Consider the following 23074-nt stretch of genomic DNA (forward strand, 5'->3'; position numbering starts at 1 on the left):
TGCTATGACTGATGGTTCACACTATTTTCAAACTCTTTTATCCTGTTTTATACAAATGTGAGTATCCAGGGCTAGAAACTGATTTTTGACTCAATTTGTATCTTTTTAACAGGGACATTTAACCAGTTTATGAGTGTGATAGCTCATCTGTACCTCTGTCAATTTATTTTATGCTAATTTTAATGTTTCTGTTGCTGTTTTTCTTGGTTTCATCACTTCCTCTCCAGTCCAAAAAAGTGGAATATATATTCCATTATTATCTGTAACACTATCTCAATGTCAGATTTACTTATACTACATGAAGCAGTAACTACTGATTTTCCCTAAGCAAGATGTACATAAAGCAAAGTTTTAATCCACTGTCTCCCCAACCAGTGATTTGGAAATTTTCTTTTTACACTATCAGTATTAACATTACAAATCCGCTACTTTTTTCCCATCTATAATTAAAAATAGGGGAAATAAAACTGTACCAACTCCTTTCCCATTTTGTCAAAATAACATTTGGAATGCCTTTACTCTTCCTGTCCTGTCCACAGTGACAAAGCCCTTTTACTTTACTTATGTTCAGCTTACGAATATTCATATCTTTATCTACACTGCATGCTAAAAATAAAACAGCATTTATTTGCTCTATATATTGAACATTCAGCACACCTTTTCACTTTAAAATGACATAAAATGAAATTTTAGGCCCAACTTACAACGTATTTTTACGCTTAGTTTTATAATCCTACATATAACAATTTAATGCTATTTAACTAGTTTAAACACTTACCACTAATTTTTCATACAATTGCCTCCCTACTCTTGAGTTATTTAAATTCACAGTCTCTGATGACTGCAGTAAATCATTTAGCAAATTTTTCAAGGATGGTACTTGGGTGATATACTTTCTTAACCCCTGCATATCTGTGAATGTCTTCTAGTTGCCTTTGCACAGAAATCATAACTTGGCAGGATATATAATTCTTGGTTCAAAATTATTTTCCCTTAAAACTCTGTAGATATTGTTCCATTGTCTTCTGGCATTTAGAGTCGCAAGAGAAAAATCTGAGGTCAGCCTGACTTTTGTTCCTTTATAGGTAACCTGCTTTCTCTGTCTGCACACTTCCAGATTTTTTTTTTTATCCTTTCAATTTAAAAACATCACGAGGATATGTCTAGGTGTTGCTTTCTTTTCCTTAAATTTTAACGGTACTCTGTGAGCTTTTGCTACGTGCAGACCTAGTTCGTTCTTCAACTCTGGACAATTTTCTTCCACTCCTTAATCATCGTTTCAGCTTCATTTGCTTTGTCCCTTGTTTCAGGTATTCCTATTACGCGCTGACTGCATCTCCTGGACCCGTCCTCTAGATCTCTCTTCTTCTCTTTTCTTCATTTCTCTTCCCGTTTTTTCTGCCTGTGGTGAGAATTTCTCTTGTTTTGCATTTACTTCAGTAATTCGACTCTGTGCCTGATCAGGCTTGCACATTTCTGTCCCCTCCCTCAACTCCCTGAGAGTTTTCGAGCGCTCTGACAGTAGCCTCTTTATCTTTGAGCACAGGTCCTTAAACTCCCGTATTACATGATACTCAATCCTTACTCTCTCTGCTGTTTCCACCGCTATATCCGTTTCAAGAGGCGGCATTTTCTCGATTACTTAGCTGTTTCTTTCTTCTGAACTGCGGTATTACGACCTTGAAAACAATAAACAAAACTTAATCCCCTACCGTTTCACTGATTCAACTCCAAATTCCCACTGATAATTATTAACGGTTTTAGTAAAACGTTTTATTTTTCTTTCTTACCGTTTGAATAGCTCCTCTTGGCAATGGGACCAAAAGTGTAAATAATACGACTTCCGCACCACCCAACAAAATAAAACGAACGTTCAAAACGGTTTCCGTTACGTCATCCCTGCGCGCCTCACGCCAGGGCCAATAGCCTGGCGCGCAGCTGTGTCTCTGAATGGGCTCTAGCGCGCCAGTCACCGCGAGAAGACGGGTTCAAGGCCGCCGCCCCGCCGCCCCCGCCCATGAGAGCTCGGGAGTGCGCGTGCGCAGCACCCATCCTCCTCGGCGCGCCAATGACCCGGCTGAGATCCGGTACCGCCTTGAAGGCGGGGCTGGGCTCCAGCCGCGGCCAATGGCGCTGCGGGTGAGGGTTGAGAGGTGAAGGTGCCTGCTAGCCGGTGGTGCGCGTGTCTCGTACCGCGTGGGCCGGTCCCCGGTCGTCATGGAGGCAGTCTTGACGGAGCAGCTTGACGCGGAGGAGCAGCTGGTGAGACGGCATCGCAAAGAGAAGAAGGAGTTGCAAGGTGACGGGGGAGTGGGGAAGCTAGGAGTCGCCTGGACCAGGGAAGGGCGCGTGGCGGGTCGGGTCTGTGGGAGCTTGAGGGGCTTCTGGTCTGGACGCTCCTAGACTTCCCTTCCGCCTGCCCTGCCCCGGCGGTCCTTCCTCCCCCAGACCCTCAGAAACGCCCCCTTCCCGGGCCCGCCGCGCGCCCCGGCGCCGCGCGGTGCTGGCGTCCGAGAGCACCGCCGAGCCGCGGTCTGGCGCTGCTCTGCCCTCCGCCGTCTCCCGTTCCGCGCTTGCCCCAGCTCCCGACGCTTGGGTCATGGGTGCGTGTCACGCGAGGTGTGACGTGAAATACCTCGCTTCACCTTGAGGACTCGGAAGGGATACTTGAGATGTTTCAAAACTTCAGTCAGTTTTTGTCTTTTGCCTCCTACCGCGCCAAACTCACGGTTATGTTAATGAGATTTTTTTTTTTTTTGGTCTCAGCTTCATTGGGGCTCTTCTCTGTAATTGTCTGATTGTTATGTAATTACTCTTCTTGCTTCCATAATTACTTTTTCTATACGCTTCGCCCCTTACCATCCCCTTACTGTTCTGTTTCTCATTTTTCCTTAATCTCTGGGGTTTTGACATAATGATTTTGGTGGCCTTTCAGCCAAAATTCAGGGTATGAAGAATGCTGTTCCCAAGAATGACAAAAAGAGGAGGAAGCAACTCACTGAAGATGTTGCTAGATTGGAAGCAGAAATGGAACAGAAACAGAGAGAGGAACTGGAGCAATTGAAGCTGACTTCTAAGGACCAAGTATGTGAAGTAATGTGTCTTTTTGCCTATAGCATTTGAAAGCAAATGTTCACTGCTACTAAAATGTTTACCGTATAAAATCATAAATTTGGAGGGAAATGAAGTCAGTCATGCTCATGCATCACCTTTCATAAATATTTTTGTGACCAGGTTTACATGGTAGTGCCTTTCTGTAAGGGAGTCAGCGAAGACAGTACACTTCTTTCACTATTTACTTGCCCAGAAGATGAACAGATTGATGAAGTGGACTAGAGGAAGCTCCCCAAATGCAAGTTAGAAGAGAAGACTTGTAGTCCCAGAATTGCCATTAGATAGGACTGTAACCTGGATGAAGTTAGACTTCCTGAGCATAAATTTCTCCTCGTGTAATATGATACAGATACTTTTTTAATCACAGGATTTTTTAAGAATCAAGTGGGAATACAAATGTGAAATCATTTTTAAGTTATAAAAATGCTTTATAAACAAGTTGTAATGAATGAAAATTGATTTTCTTTGGTAAATTGGAGTACACTGTCATATTTTTAACTATTTATTTTATCATTGTAGCTAATATGTATTGTGTGCCAAGCACTTTGTTTAAAATATTACATGCATTAGCTCTTATAATTCTCATTGTAACACTATGAGGTATTATCTATGAAGTAGTGTAAACAATCCCATTTTTCAAGTGGGAAACAGACTCAGAGAGATTAAGAACTTTGTCCTGAATTCATAACAGCTGTTAAGTGCCAAAGTCAGAATTCAGAATCGGAGCTGTCTGACTCCAGGTTGTGAATACTGAATTCTGTTATAACTTTGTATAGTGTAGTAGTTTATTGCGTGGGTTTTGGATATCAAGGATCATAGACTCCATAACTTCACTCTATTTTTGATAGTTAGTTCTTATGTCTATGCAAAATTTTATCTACCATAATTAAATTTTATTTTATTTGGTTTATTTTTGGTCTGCTGTTAACAGGGAAAACAGCTTGTCTGTACTGATTTACAATGGTTGTTGTATTAAACATGGTCTCATTTTCTTTAACTTTATTAGCCAGTCATCAAGGTCCTGGCCTTCCATGCCCTTAACATACTTTATTTCCAAGTAACAGGCGTGATGCTCAAGGTTTTTGTGTTGTCAGAATTGTGATATTCTTGATTGTCTCCCCATCTTTTCTATCAGTGAGTTAGTTTTGTTTGCTCTCTCAGGCCTTTCAGTTGTGAGATTTCTTTCCTAGGTTTCTAAGGACAAAAATGTTTGATTCTTAAGCTCCATATAGTCCAACTGTTAAAATAAAAGCTCCCCTTCTACTTTGAACTATTATCTTTTTCATTAACTTAAGCTTGTTTTCTTTCTGAATGCTACCTGAATTCTTATGTCATTGCTTTCGCTTTTTTTTCCCCAGATGCTTCCCTGTATCTTGCCTATTGTCAGTATGGCAGTTTGTAAATTTTAGCAGATTCCTCTGAAAAATATAAGAATCCTAATTTCACTAAAGTTGATTATCACTCTTGGAAGTCTTAATCTGATTTTGATATGTTAATCATGTGGGCCATAGCCTTGGAGACTGCTGACTCTGTTGTTATTAGAGGCCTTGATGGGTCTTATGGATGTGTCGCACTAAAAACTAGCTTAACTTATAGTTGCAGTAATAAAATACTAGCTACTAATCGTGATAGTTATAAGTCTAGCATCTTTTTTCTTCAGCAAACACATGATAGCCATTTGATGATTAAGATTGGTGGTAGTATCATAATGATAATCATAAGTTAAATTTTCTACCTGTAGTTACCAGTTTGTAGGTTGGAAAGGACGGAAAAAGCTCAGTTTGTTACCAGGGTCAAGAAGCAGTGCTCATCAGGTTCTGGCTAATGAAGATGGAGAAAGGCCTCTGTTTCTACCTTTGAGGTTATGAAGGTAGTCATGAACTGAGCCAGCACAGGACCTTATATATCCTATAAGTACTGTCAACATTTAGAGAAGGGAAGGGTGGAGTGCTGAATGATTTGGCACTTTTCAGAAGTATTTAGATTAATGGGGTAGGCATTCCAATGAGAAAGGAAAGCATGCAGGGATGAGCATTATCTTTGAAGATCTGTAAGGAAACTTCTCAGCAATCTGACAAATTTTCCCTTAAAAATAGAGAAAGGAGACAACGGCATGACATCAAATATTGTAGGTAGTGCTGTTATTCAAATTTGAATAACACACATATTTGTGATTTTCAGTAATAATTTAATAATCTAATACTTTGAATAATAACTTAAAAGCATTTTTAATTAATTTGTTAATGCTTTTTGTTTCCTTCAGATAGATTCTGTTGCTGGTAACATTTCAAACTTGGTTGTTGAGAATGAGCCGCCTCGGATATCAAAAGCACAAAAGAGACGGGTATGAAAGTCATGTCACCATGTATTTAAGCTAGTGCTGTGGGCTCAACACTATCTTAGCTGTTGTATAGGAAGGGAATAGGAAAAAGATGATGGAATTCCTTGTCAGAGGACCTCAACTTACATTTATTAAACACTTCCTATGTGCCAGATACTATGCTGCTCTTACAGATTATATGAAATCTCATTTAGTCCTGACAATAATTCTGTGAAGTAGGATTTCTTATCCCCATTTTATAGAGAAGAAAATAGGCCTAAGGCAATATAAAATAGCATGTCCAATTTGCAGTTTTCAAAGGAGGGTGATGCTAGGAAGAGGGTACAAAAGATATTTTTTACAAATACATTATCTCAGACTTAATAATTCAGAATCTTCAGTGTGGGCCCAGGTGATTCTGATGCACAACTTTGGTTAAAAACGATGTCATTAAGTGGTGAAACAAGGATTTGAACCTAGAAGTTAAGCAGGTGTTCAAAATTCTCCGAATTAGGTAGGTCCCCGTGTAATGGTTAGTTGCAATGAAAGTTCAGAGAAGGAAAAGTTCAATGTGCTAAATGTTAAATAATGAGTTCGAATTTTTAGGAAATAATAGTTATTTAGATAGGATATTTGAAATAGGAGAAACAGCATGCACAAAAACAAATGTGGAAGTGAAATTTTGTATCAGAGCTATAAGGAAACTGATTTATTAGAAGTAGTGAGTTCATGATATCAAAATTATGGAAATAAAAGAGGAAATGGAAATGGAAACGAAATGGAAAGAAAGAGGTTTAAATCCAAGCTTTTTAGTCCCAAATATTGTTTTACTAATGATGTTTTCTAGTATTTAAATGTTTACTTTTAAGTTAGCTTTGCCTCCTATAATTTAGTAGTATGCAATTTAATAGACCGTGGAGTTTGGTGTCAGGTGGGGGTTTTAATCCTACTTACTGTTGTGGCTTTGGGTAAGAATCTTAACTTTTTTTTTTTTTTTTTTGTGAGGAAGATCAGCCCTGAGCTAACATCCGTTGCCAATCCTCCTCTTTTTGCTGAGGAAGATTGGCCCTGGGCTAACATCCGTGCCCATTTTTTTCCGCTTTATATGGGACGCTGCCACAGCATGGCCTGACAAGCGGTGCATCGGTGTGCACCTGGGATCCGAACCCCGGGCCGCCAGCAGCAGAGCCCATGCACTTAAGCGCTACGCCATGGGGCCAGCCCCAAGAATCTTAACATTCTTGAGCCTCAGTTTCACGTGTATAAAATGGGGGAAAATAATACCTACTTCATAGAGTTGTTGTAAATATTAAATAATATACTGTTTCCAAAGCCTGACACAAGGCCTGGAGAACTACTGGGTCAACAAATGATAGTAGTATTTACTGTGTTAAGTACTGCACAGTATGCCTCTTAAAAAGTTCAATGTAAGACCAGTATCTTTTTTTTGTTTGAAAGTTAAGTTGCAAATTGTCAAACATTTCTCATATTTATGTAAAATTTTACTCTTGAGTAAATAATATTATTGTGAATTTCGTAGAATTGTGAAATTTAGATTTCATGGTACCTTGGAGGTTATCTAGTTTAACTCCCTGCTTATAATATGTATTCTTTTTGTGATAGCCTTGTAATTGTCATCTAGCTTCTGTAGATCAAAAGTGAAGGGCAGAATTTTTTCTTGGCTGTAGCATAACAAAATATTTGTTGGAATTGCCTCTACTTAGCATTGATACATCTTCGAGTAGCCTGTTTAATTCTGGAAAACATAAGAGCACAACTCCTTCCTGTCTTTATCAAAACTTATTCATCCCCATCTGGCTGGACCCTTAGCCAACAAAACAAACAAAAACAAAATAAACTCCCTTACCTTTCTCAAACATTTTGTAACTTTTCTCCTAAAATGGTACATAGCTGAAATACATACCTTTTTCAGCTACACCCTCAAAAAATTTAGTGTTTTTTATAGTCAGCTGATTTTAACACTTGGCAGAGAAAACACCTTACAAGTAATGCCCAAAGTTTCTTATTGCTTTGTTATATTAATAGGATTCTGGAACAGAAAACACTGACAGTTTATATTTAAGAAAATGGAATCTGAAAATAGGGTGGATAACTGGGTATTAGATTTATTTCAAACCTCTTTTTTTTTTTTTTTTTTTTTTTGCCAAAGTTGCCAAGGAATGAAAAGCCAGTTAACTAATGGTGTTTATCTTTGGGAGGGATAGAACTCTGGTAGAAAAACATGACAAAAGTTTATGAAGATTTATTATTGGAATATTGTAGAGCAAATCTCTTATTTTTAATCTAGAAAAACATAGGGAGAATTTTATTTAATTCAAAGAACTTCAGTGGAACCTCTTTGGTATGGTGGAAAGAGCCCAAAGTAGAACTTAGAAGAACTAGATTCCAAAAATAAGAAATTTGAGAGCTGGAATGAGATCTAGTTCAGTTTCTTTCTTTTACAAATGAGGAAGCTGCAGCTCGGGTTATCTCAATGGCATACTGAAAAAGTTTGATACAAACCCAGGACTAGTACCCAGCTCTTAAGATTTCTCTTCAGCTGTTTTGCTGTATTACTATATCACCATGACTCTAGTTTTACTAACAATATATTTATGAGTTATGTGCTAGCTCCGTCTTACATACGTTTTCATTAGATTTTATGGGTGCCATTCTATCTCCAGTACTAGGGTTGTAGAAACCAGAGTGCCTAGTGCTAATGGGAAACTACACATGGCTGGGACAAGAATCCAGCGAATTTCCCACCTAGTGCCCCGGAAAGGAAACACAGTTGCTTTGTAATATTGAAGCAGAGCATGAGGGAAAAAAAGTGATTGGATTTGTATTTTAGAGGCTTAAACAGTTTTGCAGATAGTATAAAGTTCCACTCTTCTAGTAACTAGTACATGACATCATTAACTCCGGCTCCCGTCTGCTCCAACTTTTATTCTGATTCAGGTGCCTGGATAGAAGGAGCTCTCTGTGTTGTCCTTGGTCCCTGCTCTGCTTCTAACCAGCTGTATGGCCTTTGGAAATCTTTCTGCCTGCTGTTTCCTCAGAAGAGGAAAAGGAGGGGTTTTGGCTTAGATGATATCCAAGGTGCTTATCCTCTCTCTCCCCTCTGAAAATGTTTGTAGTCCTTTATAAAGTGATAGTGCCATCTTCTGTTTTAAGATTTTATGCTGCTGTGATCCGCGGTTGTAGGTATGCAGCGAAATAAATTTGTTCATGTTACTTCTGGCATGGTTAGAGTTGGGAGGAAAAAACTTAAATAGGTTTATATTTTATTAGGGAGATAATACTACTTTTGATTCAGGTAACTTAGAAATCACTTCAGGTTCCTCTAGCATGACACATAACAGGCATGTAGCACAAGTATGTGGCATTAAGTTAAATTGAAATTTGCCTTTCCCTTCACTTCTTCTGCCCCAAGGAGCAGTTAGAGCTAGGGGCATGATAATCTTTACCTTTTCCTACTCTTTTTCTTGGTTTACCAAACACTTCCTTGTAATTTGCTACCAATATCAAGATTTATAAAATTTAGTTTAACTATTTTTTTTCTTTTAAATTGAAAAGCATTCACCCTCAGTTTCCAAGTAAAGCGTACTTATGGTAGAGAAGTAGAAAGATGCAGAAAAGCACCCCCCCCACACACACACAAAATAAAACTGACTTTATAATCCTACCATCTAGAGAAACGCACTAAAAATATTATATGTATATCCTTCTAGTGTTTTTTTTACCTATGTATGTGTGGACTTAATATGTATTAACTATATACCTATCTTTTTTGCCCCCAACCTCATCTCTTGACCCTTTCCTCTGATACTCTAGCTGCATGAACCGTTTTCAGCTGTGAAACATACGGTGCTTTCTGGCTTTCGATCCTTGCTAGTCTGGCGGTCAGGATTTCTCTCTTCTTCCCCAACCTTCCCCCTGTTTCCTCTCCACCCTTCACGTCACAGATCTCTCCCTGCCCTCCCTGCGTCCCGCCCTTGTGTGTGCTGCCTTGGGAAGATCTCTGATGACATTTGAATAAGGGAAGCAAGTTGCAGAATGTAATGTATGATGCTATTTTTGTTAAAATATTTCTTTATACATTTTCTATGAGTACATCTATATTTACTAAAAGGCATAGAAAAAAACTCTAGAAGGATACACACAAGACCTCTAGGGCTGGCACTGGGATTGGTAGTGGTCTTTAAGGGGAACTTTAGTCTATCTGTAATATTTTAATTTTTTATAAAAAAGAATGTTTTTATCTGTTACTTTAATTAAATTTGTGTGTTGTGTATCTGCATACACACACACACATTTTTTTCAAGCTAGATAAATAGAGTTCCTGTACCCATCTAAAGGCTTTAGCGTATTAATGCCTCACTGGTGGAGTGATAAGTTAAAAAGCTTGGATTAGCTTGGTCTTAAATATGATCATGAGGTTGCTTTAAGGCCTAGGACAATTCGGTCTTAAGACAGTACTTTGAAATCAGTAAGTAAAATCTTTAGAAACTTGGCATGTAGTTTTTTTAAATAGACTTCAAAGAAAAATTTGAGGGCTTTCTTTTGTCCGCTTACAGAGCTAGGTGTTGGTACACACAGATGAGAGAGATAGTTTGCCTTTAAAGGAGTTCGCAGTATAGAAAAGTCTGCAAGTGATGAGATCATCAATATCATAGTGCTTGTGGGAGAAGGGAGAAAAATGGCAAAAAGTTTTGAAAATCTTATATTTCTATCCCCTTAATAAATGTAAGTTAGTCCTAATTATTGTGAATTAACTTTCCTACATTCTCCTTTTCTTAGGACAAAAAAGCTGCATTGGAGAAGGAACGGGAAGAAAGGATAGCTGAAGCTGAAATTGAGAATTTATCTGGAGCTAGACATGTAGAAAGTGAAAAACTTGCTCAGATATTGGCAGCCAGACGGTTGGAGATTAAACAGATTCCGTCTGATGGCCACTGTATGTATAGAGCCATTGAAGATCAGCTGAAAGAACAGGAATGCCCTCTGACTGTGGCTGCCTTAAGAAGTCAGACTGCTGAATATATGCAAAGCCATGTGGAAGACTTTCTGCCATTTTTAACAAACCCTAATACAGGAGATATGTATACTCCAGGTAGTTTATTTTTCTTTACTATGTCTTGTTGTTGCTGCTGTGGTTGTGGCTGTTGTTAAATCGAGTGCTTCCTGGGAATGAGAATAAGAAAAACCCGTATAGTCCTTAAGGGGAAAAAAAAATCTCTAAATTTGGGCAGAATTATTTTCTATAATTTTAATAGATACTAGTACATTTTGCTTTTTTAAGATCTTTTAAGTATTTAACCATTTTGTAATTAAAATATATTGATTGTTTTATATACGATAAAAATAGGAATAGGATTTATTATTATTATCAAAAAAAATTGTTCATAAGTTCATATTTCACAAAGTTAAGCATAGAGGGAGGTGAACTTTGACCAATCTCTGGAAGTATTGGGCCTGAGGAGCATAAGCAGAGAATGATTAAGAACACTAATTCCTCCTTTTATCTTGCACTTTGGGAGATTTAATTTTATTCTCAATAACCCATAATATTCAGGCAGAATTTGACTTTGCAAAACCAAAAACAAATGAATTAATAACCTGCATTATTCTTTATAATACCTTTGCTGATTAAGATAAAATATTTAGGGTGAGGTGAAATAAAAAATGCATAACTAGCAAAGGAAGGAGAAGGCAAGTGAAAATCTGAAAGAGTTGTAGGTGAGTAAGGGATGTAAATAGAGGGAAGTTAGTCCTTGAGAGAAGATGGCAGGTGTGGCAGTATCCACTGGGAGCCGGTCATATGGCCAGGATGATTGGAGACGGGAAGGTCATTTAATGGAGTCCCCAACTCTGCTAGTTGTAGGGCAGTGGAGAGGAGGTGACAACCTAGCACGCTGAATCAGAGGAAAAGACAAAAGACTTAATTATCTTCATTCATTTAGCCAATATTTACTGAAGGCCACTATGTGCCAGGAATGGTTCTAGGCACTGTTCTGAGCACTGAGGATATAGCAGTGAATGAGACAAACACATGGGATGTGAGATGCCCATAATTCTTTCCCCTTTAAACAGTTTAGGAAGGGTGTTAGTTTCCCATTTTAACTTTCTGTATAAAAGTATGTATGCTCAAGATATGCCATTAAACTCTGCAGGTAGGTCTTTGACCTCCTCTCAGGACTGATCCGGGAAGCCCTTTCTTTGGCTAGAACTGATACTGATGCAAATAAGGTAAATGCTTCCAAAATAACAAATGGAGGCACTATTTGATGCTGTCGCTGGGAAGGAGTTTCAACTCATTTGTACTTTTACCCTGCTGCTTTTCTCACATTTTTTACGGGGTTTAACAGTGAACCTGATTTTATAGAGGCAACATTTTTTAGTCTTTCAGTGTACTCTTTTGGATGCAGGTTTGGGCTTTAAAATACATGTCAAGATAGTGAATATGGTGGCACTTTTGGGGGTCATTGCTTGGGTAAAGAGAGGGAAGAATGCCTGATATGTAGTTAAGGTCCCTTGGATGCAGGCTGAGGGAGAGAAGCAGAAATGAATTGCTTTGCTCTTGGATGAAAAGGTGGTGGAAAGTTGGAGTGAGTTAAGTTTGAATCTGGAAAGTGGATTAAATTCTGGAGAGTACAGGTAGAGAAGGAGGAAGTTCATAACTTGGGCAATTTCATCGGGAATTGTGGGAACTGTAAAAGGGATCTTGTAACATGAGTTATGAAAATTATTAAGTGCTATATTCTGATTTGTTCTCTCCAGAAGAGTTTGGAAAGTACTGTGATGATACTGTAAACACAGCTGTATGGGGAGGTCAACTTGAGGTAAGTTTGTATTATTCATAGTGAATGTGGATTGTTAAATTATTTGTAAATCCCATCTGTAGTTTTTACACATCTTTTTCAGATGATCCCAATTTCTCTTTGAAGATTCCTTTCTTTATATATTTGCTATTTCTCGTCTGACAAAGCATTGAAATAGGGAGTTAACATTCTTAGGTCTTTGATTTAATATGTACCTTTGGGAAGTAAAGCACTATTTCATTTTAAAGAGACCAGCGTTTGATCTTTGGGTTGGTGAGTCTAGTGTTGCATCTGCGTGTTTCCATTTGTGATGCTGCTACTGGCAATATACTTGATTTTCTGCACTTATGAAAGTGGAGATTGTACTCAAGTGCAGCTGGTAGTGGCTCAGCTGATGAAAATCACGATTGGAATAGTAACACATCCATTACATCAGAAATGGGAAACAATATTTTTATGTAAAGTTACAGGTCAAATCCTACCACAACACATCTATTAACAATTGTGTCTTGAATTTCTAGTTGATACTGACACACTGACTTGAGAGCAGTATTTGATGTATTAAAATTCACATATAAGGGCTGGCCCAGTGGTATAGTGGTTATGTTCACACGCTCCGCTTCAGTGGCCCAGGGTTCGCAAGTTCACAACCCAGGCATGGATCTACACACTGCTTAGCAAGCCATGCTGTGGCAGGTGTCCCACATATAAGGTAGAGGGAGATTCGCACAGATGGTAGCCCAGGGCCAATCTTCCTCAGCAAAAAGAGGAGGATTGGCATCGGATGTTAGCTCAGAGCTGATCTTCCTCACTAAAAAAAAAAATGCACATGTAAGAAAATGATATGTTCAGTCACTTCTAGAGAGTTAATCAGGATTGTTTTTAAGCTCTAATTATTTATCTCACTGTTAACTTTGTTTCATTAAAACAAAATAAACAGAGCACCTAAGTGATCTAAGTGGTGATGAGGCAACCTGGGGTATTAGGAAGTTGGGATAAGAGGGAAAAGTCCTGGGTTTGAGTCTTGGCTTTTCCTTCTACTTCTCAGTTTTGTGACCTTGGGGGAGTCAGCCAACCTCCTGAGCTCGAGTTTCCTCGTTATTGAATGGGGATAGTAAAACCCCTGTCTATACCTCCTGGGTCATTTGTGGACATTAAATAAGTGAGGAGTATATGCATTGAAGTTTGTAAGCTAAAGTGCCAGATGGATGAATCTAGCAGTAATATTAATATTATTGTGTAATGATTAGTCATCTTGAGGAGTTTGTGCCTCTGAGTATTTCACATCAAGAACTGTGTTGTTTGAAGATACAACATGAATGCTTCAAAATCTTTTTCTCAGCAGAGTTACATTTGTACCTCTTCTGAGCCACCAGAGGGAACTGTGTCCCTTCGTTTTCGATGCCTCTGCTGGTCTGTGATACTCAGGAAGTTTTCATAGGAGCCTTGTGACTACATTAGGAGTAATTAAAGATGCTTGAACTTTCTTATAAGCATCACAAATTAATATGAGTACTAGACTCTTTTTAACTGAGAAAAACCTTTTACAACATCCTTTGAAGGCCATTACTCATAAATTGTTCATCTGTGAATTCTTTTGAAATGAGTTGCTGTTTTCACAATGGGGTATCTTTAAATTATTAAAGAGAAATTCTTTATATGATTTCTGAAGACTTTGAGGGAATGGTAAGATTTCCAGAGCTTGCTTCAGACCCTCCATTCTGTGCTAGCTTTTAAGATATATTATTTTAGGTTTAAGAAAAAAGTGCCACAAAGGAACATTTTACAAGATAAGAGTATGGGATTAAATTGGCCACTGTGCAGTATAGAACTTTTTTCATATTCTTGAATTAATTTCTTACCTTCCTTTAAAACTTCCTAAAAGGACCATGTTCTAGACAGAATGTTCTTATAATGGGGCAAATACATAGATCAGGGCACTATGACTGAAGACTGTTAAATGATTAATTTGTTTATGAACTTGGGCTCTAGAGTCAGACTGCCTCAGTTCAGTTGTAGGTCATTTTATTTCCTTGTGCTTGACTTCGGGCAGGCCTCTTAACTTTTGTCTGCCTCAGATTCTAGGTCTTTAAACCGTATAACACTAGTACCTCGCCCATAGGTTATTGTGAAGATGGAATTAATACACATAAATTGCTTAGTGTGCTTGGTCGTAGTAAGTCTAAAAAATATTACTCCCAATATTCATTATTAACTATTATCCATCCTACTTTAAGCTCTAATTTTATATTGTATGGTATGAAATTAAAATTGTCAAATCAAAACTACAATGAGATACCACCTCACTCCCATCAGAATGGCTATAATTAACAAGACAGGAAACAATATGTGTTGGAGAGGATGTGGAGAGAAGGGAACTCTCTCATATACTGCTGGTGGGAGTGCAAACTTGTGCAGCCACTATGGAAAACAGTATGGAGATTCCTCAAAAAATAAGGAATAGAAGTACCATACAATCCAGCTATTCCACTGCTGGTATGTATCCGAAGAACATGAAAACATGAATGCGTAAAAATACAGGCACCCCCATGTTCTTTGCAGCATTATTCACGATAGCCAAGACTTGGAAGCAACCTAAGTGCCCATCAAGGGACGAATGGATAAAGAAGATGTGGTATATATACACAGTGGAATACTCCTCAGCCATAAAAAATGATGAAATCAGGCCATTTGTGACAACATGGATGGACATTGAGGGTATTACGCTAAGGGAAATAAGTCAGAGGGAGAAAGTCAAATACCGTATGATCTCACTCATAAGTAGAAGATAAAAATAACAACAAACAATCACATAGAGACAGAGATTGGATTGGTGGTTACCAGAGGGGAGGGGAGAGGGAGGGGGCAAAAGGGATGATTAGGCACATGTGTGTGGTGATGGATTGTAATTAGTCTTTGGGTGGTGAACGTGATGTAATCTATGCAGAAATAGAAGTATAATGATGTACACCTGAAATTTATACAATTGGTTTATAGCATTGGTTATAAACCAATGTTACTGCAATGAAAAAAAATTATTAATCAGATGGAAATTCCATGAAGGAATAGTACATAACTCATTCTACTCATGCCTTGAAAATTAGAGAGCTGTGGTTCTCAACACTAGTACACTAGAGTTATCTGAAAAGCTTTAAAAAAAGTAAACCACCTGTTCTTCTCTGCTCCCTCTCTCCTTCCCCCAGCCCTTTCCAAGTTGTGATTGATTTGGTCTGGTGCCTGAGTAATGGTATTTTTAAAAACTTTATTCTGGAAATTTTCAAGCGTATTCAAAAGTAGAGAGACTAGTATAATAAACCCAACCTACCCATCCCCTCACTTTATTAACTATGGCATTGATATTTCTAAAAAGCTGTTGTGTAGCCAGGGCTTGAAACTTGTGCGTTTGATTTAATAAATATTATATTTATTTGTTTTTACAACAAATATATATTAAGTGCCCACTATGTGCCGGGCTCTTGGTGTACAGTGAGGAACAGAGCAGATCCCTGCTCTTACTGGTTGCCCTATTCATGCAGGCCTCAGTCATTTATGTTTTGAATGAGATTTACCTTTTTATTTTCCCTACTAATACATTTTCTTTCCTATAGCTAAGAGCCCTGTCTCACATTTTACAAACACCGATAGAGATAATACAGGCAGATTCTCCTCCTATTGTGGTTGGCGAAGAATATCCAAAAAAACCGTTAATACTTGTGTAAGTACCTAGAATTTCTACTGTTATATTTTTCATAATTAAGACAAAAAGGATTACTAAAAGATTTTAGTTTATGTTGATTAATCAAAAAAATCTATCTTCAGCTGCATTAATTATGCTTATTTTATGTTAAAGGAAATTATAGAATTGGAAAACATTGTCAAAATGTGTGATTTAGGTAATTGTTTAAATCTCTAGTGATTTATTCTTGTGTGTGAGTTAAGAAAAAAGTCATTTCTAAAGGTTACGAAGTTTTAAGATTAGTTTCATGTTGTCCTGGTTTAACCTTAATAATGCTAAAAGTTTCAACAAGTGTAAAAGCTGAAATATATTCGTGTTGCCTGATCATTTATTCCTTAGAAATTTTTTCTTTTTATTGCAAAAGGATTTTACATGATTGAGAATGCTACTCTGAAACATAGCATGGAGAATTTGCTATTGGCTTAGTGTTTATTAGCCAAACCTACTAAAGTGTTCATTAATGGCTTGGATTTAGATAAAAATGTAAGCTTATTGAGCACCTAACATCTCAGTCTTTACTTTTTCCCTCTAATGGTTGTGTTTTACCTGACTTGAACTCAGCAGAGTTATTGAACCAGATCTTACTGACTGCTGATGGTTTTCAAATGGTGTTGAACTTGTAAGTAATATGCCAGTGAAGTCTGTTGAATGATATCCCTGTGGAGTGATTCGTTCAGTGCTTGGTTTTATATACATAATAAACATTTATATCCAATGAATTACTTTCATCTAAACTACTCATTTCTCCTTTTTTTCATTTCAGATATATGAGACATGCATATGGCTTAGGAGAACATTATAATTCTGTTACACGATTGGTGAACACAGCTACTGAAAATTGCAGCTAGTTTACAACATGTTGCACAATTATGTTTTAGTACAGTGTGCTGATCTGAGTATTCATACCAAGTGCTGGATTGTTCTAAAAGTCACTGAAAAACACAACTACCTTAAATCAGTTTTATGGCAAAGCTATCAACAAGGTTTTAAAAATGTATCAGAGATAAACTTTAACCAATGTCCCCTTAGTGGTATTTTAAAAACTTGTAAGTCCATTGTGGAGAACATCATTTATAGAATAAGATGGTACCCTGTTTGCTGATATTTTTATTTAATGCTGAACATTCTGTTCTGCTTTGAAATAAATGTTTTTGTCTCCCCATTACTAAAAGCTTTCAGTAACAATTTCAATGTAATTTTTCTTGAAGAAATGAAATGACTCAGTCTCTTGGTCATTGCAATAATATGGTGATGGTGATAGCAAATTTAATTAATGTTTATAAATGAACTTGATACATAACCTTGGTATTGATGTGATTAATGCTGTGAAGCTTTTTATATAACCCCATCAAAGTACAGCAAAGAAGCTTGCTTTAATAATTAAGAATTTAAAATATCTATTCAGATGGGAATCAGTTATTAAGTTTTAAGAAATGAGACAAATTCAAAGGTAAATGTGTTCCCTATCAGATTTAAACCTCTAAAGAATTACAGATTAGCCTTTTATTTGTGTATAACTTAAAAAGACCCAACAGATTACTGTCTTTCTAATTCATTTATTCCTTGCTGTTTCTTAAACTTCAGAATGGAATTAGTACCATCATTTCTTGATTATCTTCATACCTACAAATTTTTATATTCTTTCTTGTATTTTCTCCATCACTCCTCAGCTGTTTTGCTTTCCTTGCAGCCTTTTCCACTAAGAAACAGTTTGTGGCCTCTTGTATTCTTTAACTTGTACAAAGTGAAGGAGTAGCAATGTAAAAGGGTCCAAGGCCAAATTTACTTCAACTTCTTCCTCTTTTCCGATTTGTCTTATAAGATCTTTCTTTTTGCATCATTCTCTAGGATTAGAAGAAAGCTTTTGTTACTTGTTATTTTGTTAGCCTTATTAATGTCACCTTTCCTTTAACTCAAATATTTGAGAATTTTTATGTTACATGTATGGATAAAGTTGAAAGCCACTGTTTGGGAGCTAAGATTGTATAGTAAAATCAGTATATAATACTTTTGGTTTGAATGATGTATCTAGCTCAGATTTTAGGTTACTCCTAACAATATTCTCTCTAAGAAGATAGTACCTATATATGTAAATGTGTCTGATAATTTGTTATGTAAGGAAGTGTTATGAAAATGAGACCTTTTTGGTTTGATCTATTTTTCCCAAATTAGAAATAACTAGTAAGATTTAGCATCAAGTTTATAATATTTGAGTTTTTGTTCCATGAATGCAGCTAATTTTTGTAAGTAAACGTTGGGTTTATAATATTAAAAATGGGGTGTCAGTTTCACATGCCCAGCAAGTGACAATATGGGAAGCTGGTAGGGACTGTAGTCAACTAGAACAAGTAAGTACTGCATGAAAGTATTCCAATTCAAAAGTTTAAAAACCGTTCTACCTGCCAAACAAAATATATTCTGAAGGCTGCCTGTTTTGTAATTCTCAATCTGAATTTTTTTAGGGTCTGAAATTTATAAAAGAATGAAATTATAAGATACTAAACAACTTGGCTTTATTTTGAAGTAATCTGTTACTTTAAAATTAAAAGATAAGCATTTAGAAGTAATAAAATGATATCATAAAACCTAGTTATTAGTTCCATCTATATTTAAAATATTCTAAAGTAACTTATTGATAGCTATTTTTTTCTAACAAGATGAGTGGACTTTTCTTGACTATAGGTTTATTTTTTATTTTTATTATTTTTTATTTTTAAGTGGCCAATATAGTTATGAATAAGATTTGTGTGATCAGTTTCTGTTCTTTTATAAAACTTGAGATTAAAATAATTTTAACTGTAACCTAAAATTGAAGTCTTTAGAAAATGGCAGATGTTAATTTAAAAGCAGCATATACCAACTTAGTTTGCTGTATGATGATGGTCTAATGGACGTTTCATAAACTTTCTTTTGTCCTAACTCAGAAAAGTATATGTCAGAGTTCTGGATTATGTCTTTAGCCAAGAATTTTATCCACTTAAATATGTTTACACCTTGTATAAAGCAAAAAAGAATGTGTGTAACTATAGTGAGCAATATAATTTTGTTCAATATATCTGATGTTTGCCAAAATGAATAAAAGGTGAATGAATTAAATCAACATTTGTTTGTTCAAATTGTTATCTTTAACAATTTAGAATGCAGAAACAGAAAAAACTGATTTTATTTTAGAATTTTATCCAGCCTTTATTTTGTTCTCACATACAATTGAGAATAATAGAATCACAGATTCTTGCATTTAAGATATGTGGAATAAATACATGAGCATGGCAGTATGCCCCAAACAGAATAGAGGGAGATCATAAAGTAATAGCTGTTTAAGCCATGGCTCTTAGAAATCTGGTTGAAGCTTAGAACCTTTTAGAATAATGAAGGTTTATTTAGGGCAAATGAATTAGAGAAATATTTTAACACTCGTGGGTGTTAAAGAAGAAATGAAAAATGAATAAGCATTTGTGTGCAAGAATGTGAAGAAGGAAGAGGGAAGAAGGAAATTTGTGTGAATTGATGCTGGCACACACTTGTTAATATATTGTCTTGGTACAGGTTGTCAGGAAGTAGCTAAAGGAGCAGATCAGTTGTTTTTCTGAGAATTTAATTGGTAATCTCATACTGTTTTTACTTTCATTGGACAAATGAGAGTGGTTCTTTTTTCCTGTCCTGTATGTTTTCACATAGATTGATTTCCTTAAGTCTGGTTTAAATAATCTTTGTCTTGTGGAAAAAATAGAACTCATGGGGTTTCTTGTTTTTGTAAGGTAAGTTTTAGGGAGCATGAGTTCTTGTTCTTGACTCCACCATTGTTCCCTCCGGCTCGAAGGCCTGTGAATTGCCCTTCAGAGTTGAATGCTTCACCCGACGCGTTTCCCTCCCCTGCTGTACTCCCGGCATCAGCTCAGAGAGCGCCGACTTGGCCAGTGTCCCAGGCTCCTCCAACTCGGCTGGTTAGACACCCTAGTTCATGCTGTTTCTTTCTAGTAACTACACAGTTAGAGTTAGTTATTTGTATTTAGTTGTTTATTATTATTATTATTATTTTTCCCCAGTCTTTAAGTGCTTAGAAACAAAACCTTATTGACAACTATTATAATATCTAGCATACTGCCTGGCCTATATGTTAGGTGCTTAATAAATATTTGTTGGCAGTCTTAAGATCAATTGAGAGGATAGGGTATGACTGAGGAGTTGTTGTTAGGGTAATGGACCATTAGGAGTAGTGGGAAGTATTGATTTAGAATTGTGTTTGCTCACAAAATGGCTGCTTTTTTTTTTTCTTTTTTTAAAAAATTTTTTGTTTATTGCAGTAACTGGGTTATAGCATTGTATAAATTTCAGGTGTACATCATTATACTTCTGTTTCTGCATAGATTACATCATGTTCACCACCCAGATATTAATTACAACCCATCACCACACACATGTGCCGAATTATCCCTTTCGCCCTCCTCCCTCCCCCTTTCCCTTCTGGTAACCACCAGTCCAATCTCTGTCTCTATGTGTTTGTTTATTGTTGTTGTTATCTACTACTTAATGAAGGAAATCATACTGTATTTGACCTTCTCCCTCTGACTTATTTCACTTTGCATAATACCCTCAATGTCCATCCATGTTGTCACAAATGGCTAGATTTCATCGTTTCTTATGGCTGAGTAGTATTCCATTGTGTATATATACCACATCTTCTTTATCCATTCATCCCTTGATGGGCATTTATGTTGCTTCCAAGTCTTGGCTATTGTGAATAACGCTGCAATGAACACAGGGGTGCATGTATATTTATGCATTGGTGTTTTCAAGTTCTTTGGATGAATACCCAGCAGTGGAATAGCTGGATCATATGGCAGTTCTATCTTTGATTGTTTGAGGAATCTCCATACTGTTTTCCATAGTGGCTGCACCAGTTTGCACTCCCACCAGCAGTGTATGAGAGTTCCCTTCTCTCCACATCCTCTCCAACACATGCTGTTTCCTGTCTTGTTAATTATAGCCATTCTGATGGGCGTGAGGTGATATCTCATTGTAGTTTTGATTTGCATTTCCCTGATAGTCTTTCATCTTTTCATGTGCCTGTTGGCCATCTGTATATCTTCTTTGGAGAAATGTCTCTTCAGGTCTTTTGCCCATTTTTTAATTGGGTTATTAGTTTTTTTGTTGTTGAGATGCATCAGTTCTTTGTATATTTTGGAGATTAAGCCCTTATCAGATGTATGGTTTGCAAATATCTTCTCCCAATTGTTAGGTTGTCCTTTTGTTTTGTTGATGGTTTCCTTTGCTGTGCAGAAGCTTTTTAGTTTGATGTAGTCCCATTTGTTTATTTTTTCTATTGTTTCTCTTGCCCGGTCAGACATGGTGCTTGAAAATATGTTGCTAAGACTGATGTCGAAGAGCATACTGCCTGTGTTTTCTTCTAGAATTTTCATAGTTTCTGGTCTTACATTCAAGTCTTTAATCCATTTGAGTTAATTTTTGTGTATGGTGTAAGGTAAGGGTCTACTTTCATTTTTTTGCATGTGGCTGTCCAGTTTTCCCAACACCATTTGTTGAAGAGACATTCTTTTCTCCATTGTATGTTCTTGGCTCCTTTGTCAAAGATTAGCTGTCCATAGATGTGTGGGTTTATTTCTGGGCTTTGGATTCTATTCCATTGATCTGTGTGTCTGTTTTTGTGGCAGTACCATGCTGTTTTGGTTACTATAGTTTTGTAGTATATTTTGAAATCAGGGAGTGTGATACCTCCAGCTTTGTTCTTTTTTCTCAGGATGCCTTTACTTATTTGGGGTCTTTTGTTGTTCCAAATAAATTTTAGGATTCTTTGTTCTATTTCTGTGAAAAATGTTGTTGGAACTTTGATAGGGATTGCATTGAATCTATAGATGGCTTTGGCAAGTATGGACATCTTAACTATGTTAATTCTTCCAATCCAAGAGAACGGAATATCTTTCCATTTCTTTGTGTCGTCTTCAATTTCTTTCAGCAGTGTTTTATAGTTTTCTGTGTACAGCTCTTTCACCTCTTTGGTTAAGTTTATTCCTAGGTATTTTATTCTTTTTGTTGCAATTGTAAATGGGATGGTATTCTTAATTTGTCTTTCTGCTACTTCGTTGTTAGTGTATAGAAATGCACCTGATTTTTGTATGTTGGTTTTGTATCCTGCAACTTTACCATATTCGTTTATTACTTCTAAAAGTTTTCTGGTATATTCTTTAGGGTTTTCTATATATAAAATCATGTCATCTGCAAATAGTGACAGTTTCACTTCTTCCTTTCCAATTTGGATCCCTTTTATTTCTTTCTCTTGCCTGATTGCTCTGGCTAGGACTTCCAGTACTATGTTCAATAGGAGTGGTGACAGTGGGCATCCTTGTCTGGTTCCTGTTCTTAGAGGGATAGCTTTCAGTTTTTCACCATTGAGGATGATATTAGCTGTGGGTTTCTCATATATGGTCTTTATTATGTTGAGGTACTTTCCTTCTATACCCATTTTATTCAGAGTTTTTATTATAAATGGATGCTGTATCTTGTCAAATGCTTTCTTTGCATCTGTTGAGATGACCATGTGATTTTTAGTCTTCATTTTATTAATGTGGTGTATCACGTTGATTGATTTGCGAATGTTAAACCATCCCTGCATACCTGGAATAAATCCCACTTGATCATGGTGTGTAATCTTTTTAACGTATTGTTGTAAGTGATTTGCTAGTATTTTGTTGAGGATTTTTGCATCGATGTTCATCAGTGATATTGGCCTGTAGTTTTCTTTTTTTTTTGTGTTGTCCTTGTCTGGTTTTGGTATCAGGGCAATGTTGGCTTCATAGAATGAGTTAGGGAGCTTCCCCCCCTCCTCAATTTTTTGGAAGAGTTTGAGAAGGATAGGTATTAAGTCTTCTTTGAATGTTTGGTAGAATTCACCAGGGAAGCCGTCTGGTCCTGGACCTTTAGTTTTGGGGAGGTTTGTGATTACTGTTTTGATCTCCTTACTGGTGATTGGTCTATTCAAATTCTCTACTTCTTCTTGATCCAGTTTTGGAAGGTTGTATGATTCTAAGAATTTATCCATTTCTTCCAGATTGTCGAATTGGTTGG

At 36.8% G+C, this 23074-nt stretch overlaps 1 protein-coding gene across 1 annotated transcript; it reads left to right on the plus strand.

Annotated features, from left to right (window-relative positions):
- Positions 1–2142: 2142 nt before the first annotated feature.
- On the plus strand, positions 2143–19093 carry OTUD6B (OTU deubiquitinase 6B). The gene is made up of 7 exons (XM_058564576.1): positions 2143–2299; positions 2936–3084; positions 5378–5458; positions 10235–10547; positions 12215–12276; positions 15864–15970; positions 16755–19093. Exons 1-7 carry the CDS (start codon positions 2218–2220, stop codon positions 16837–16839), a joined length of 879 nt encoding a protein of 292 aa, XP_058420559.1. The 5' UTR covers positions 2143–2217; the 3' UTR covers positions 16840–19093.
- Positions 19094–23074: the final 3981 nt, after the last annotated feature.

The sequence above is a fragment of the Diceros bicornis genome, chromosome 21 (assembly GCF_020826845.1).
Source record: "Diceros bicornis minor isolate mBicDic1 chromosome 21, mDicBic1.mat.cur, whole genome shotgun sequence".
In the NCBI taxonomy this organism is placed as follows: Eukaryota; Metazoa; Chordata; class Mammalia; order Perissodactyla; family Rhinocerotidae; genus Diceros; species Diceros bicornis.

Coding starts and splice junctions, on each gene's coding strand:
- OTUD6B (XM_058564576.1), top strand. CDS start 2,218: ATGGAGGCAGTCTTGACGGAGCAGCTTGACGCGGAGGAGCAGCTGGTG. Junction 5,459..10,234: donor CAAAAGCACAAAAGAGACGG/GTATGAAAGTCA, acceptor TCCTTTTCTTAG/GACAAAAAAGCTGCATTGGA. Junction 15,971..16,754: donor AAAAAACCGTTAATACTTGT/GTAAGTACCTAG, acceptor TTTTCATTTCAG/ATATATGAGACATGCATATG.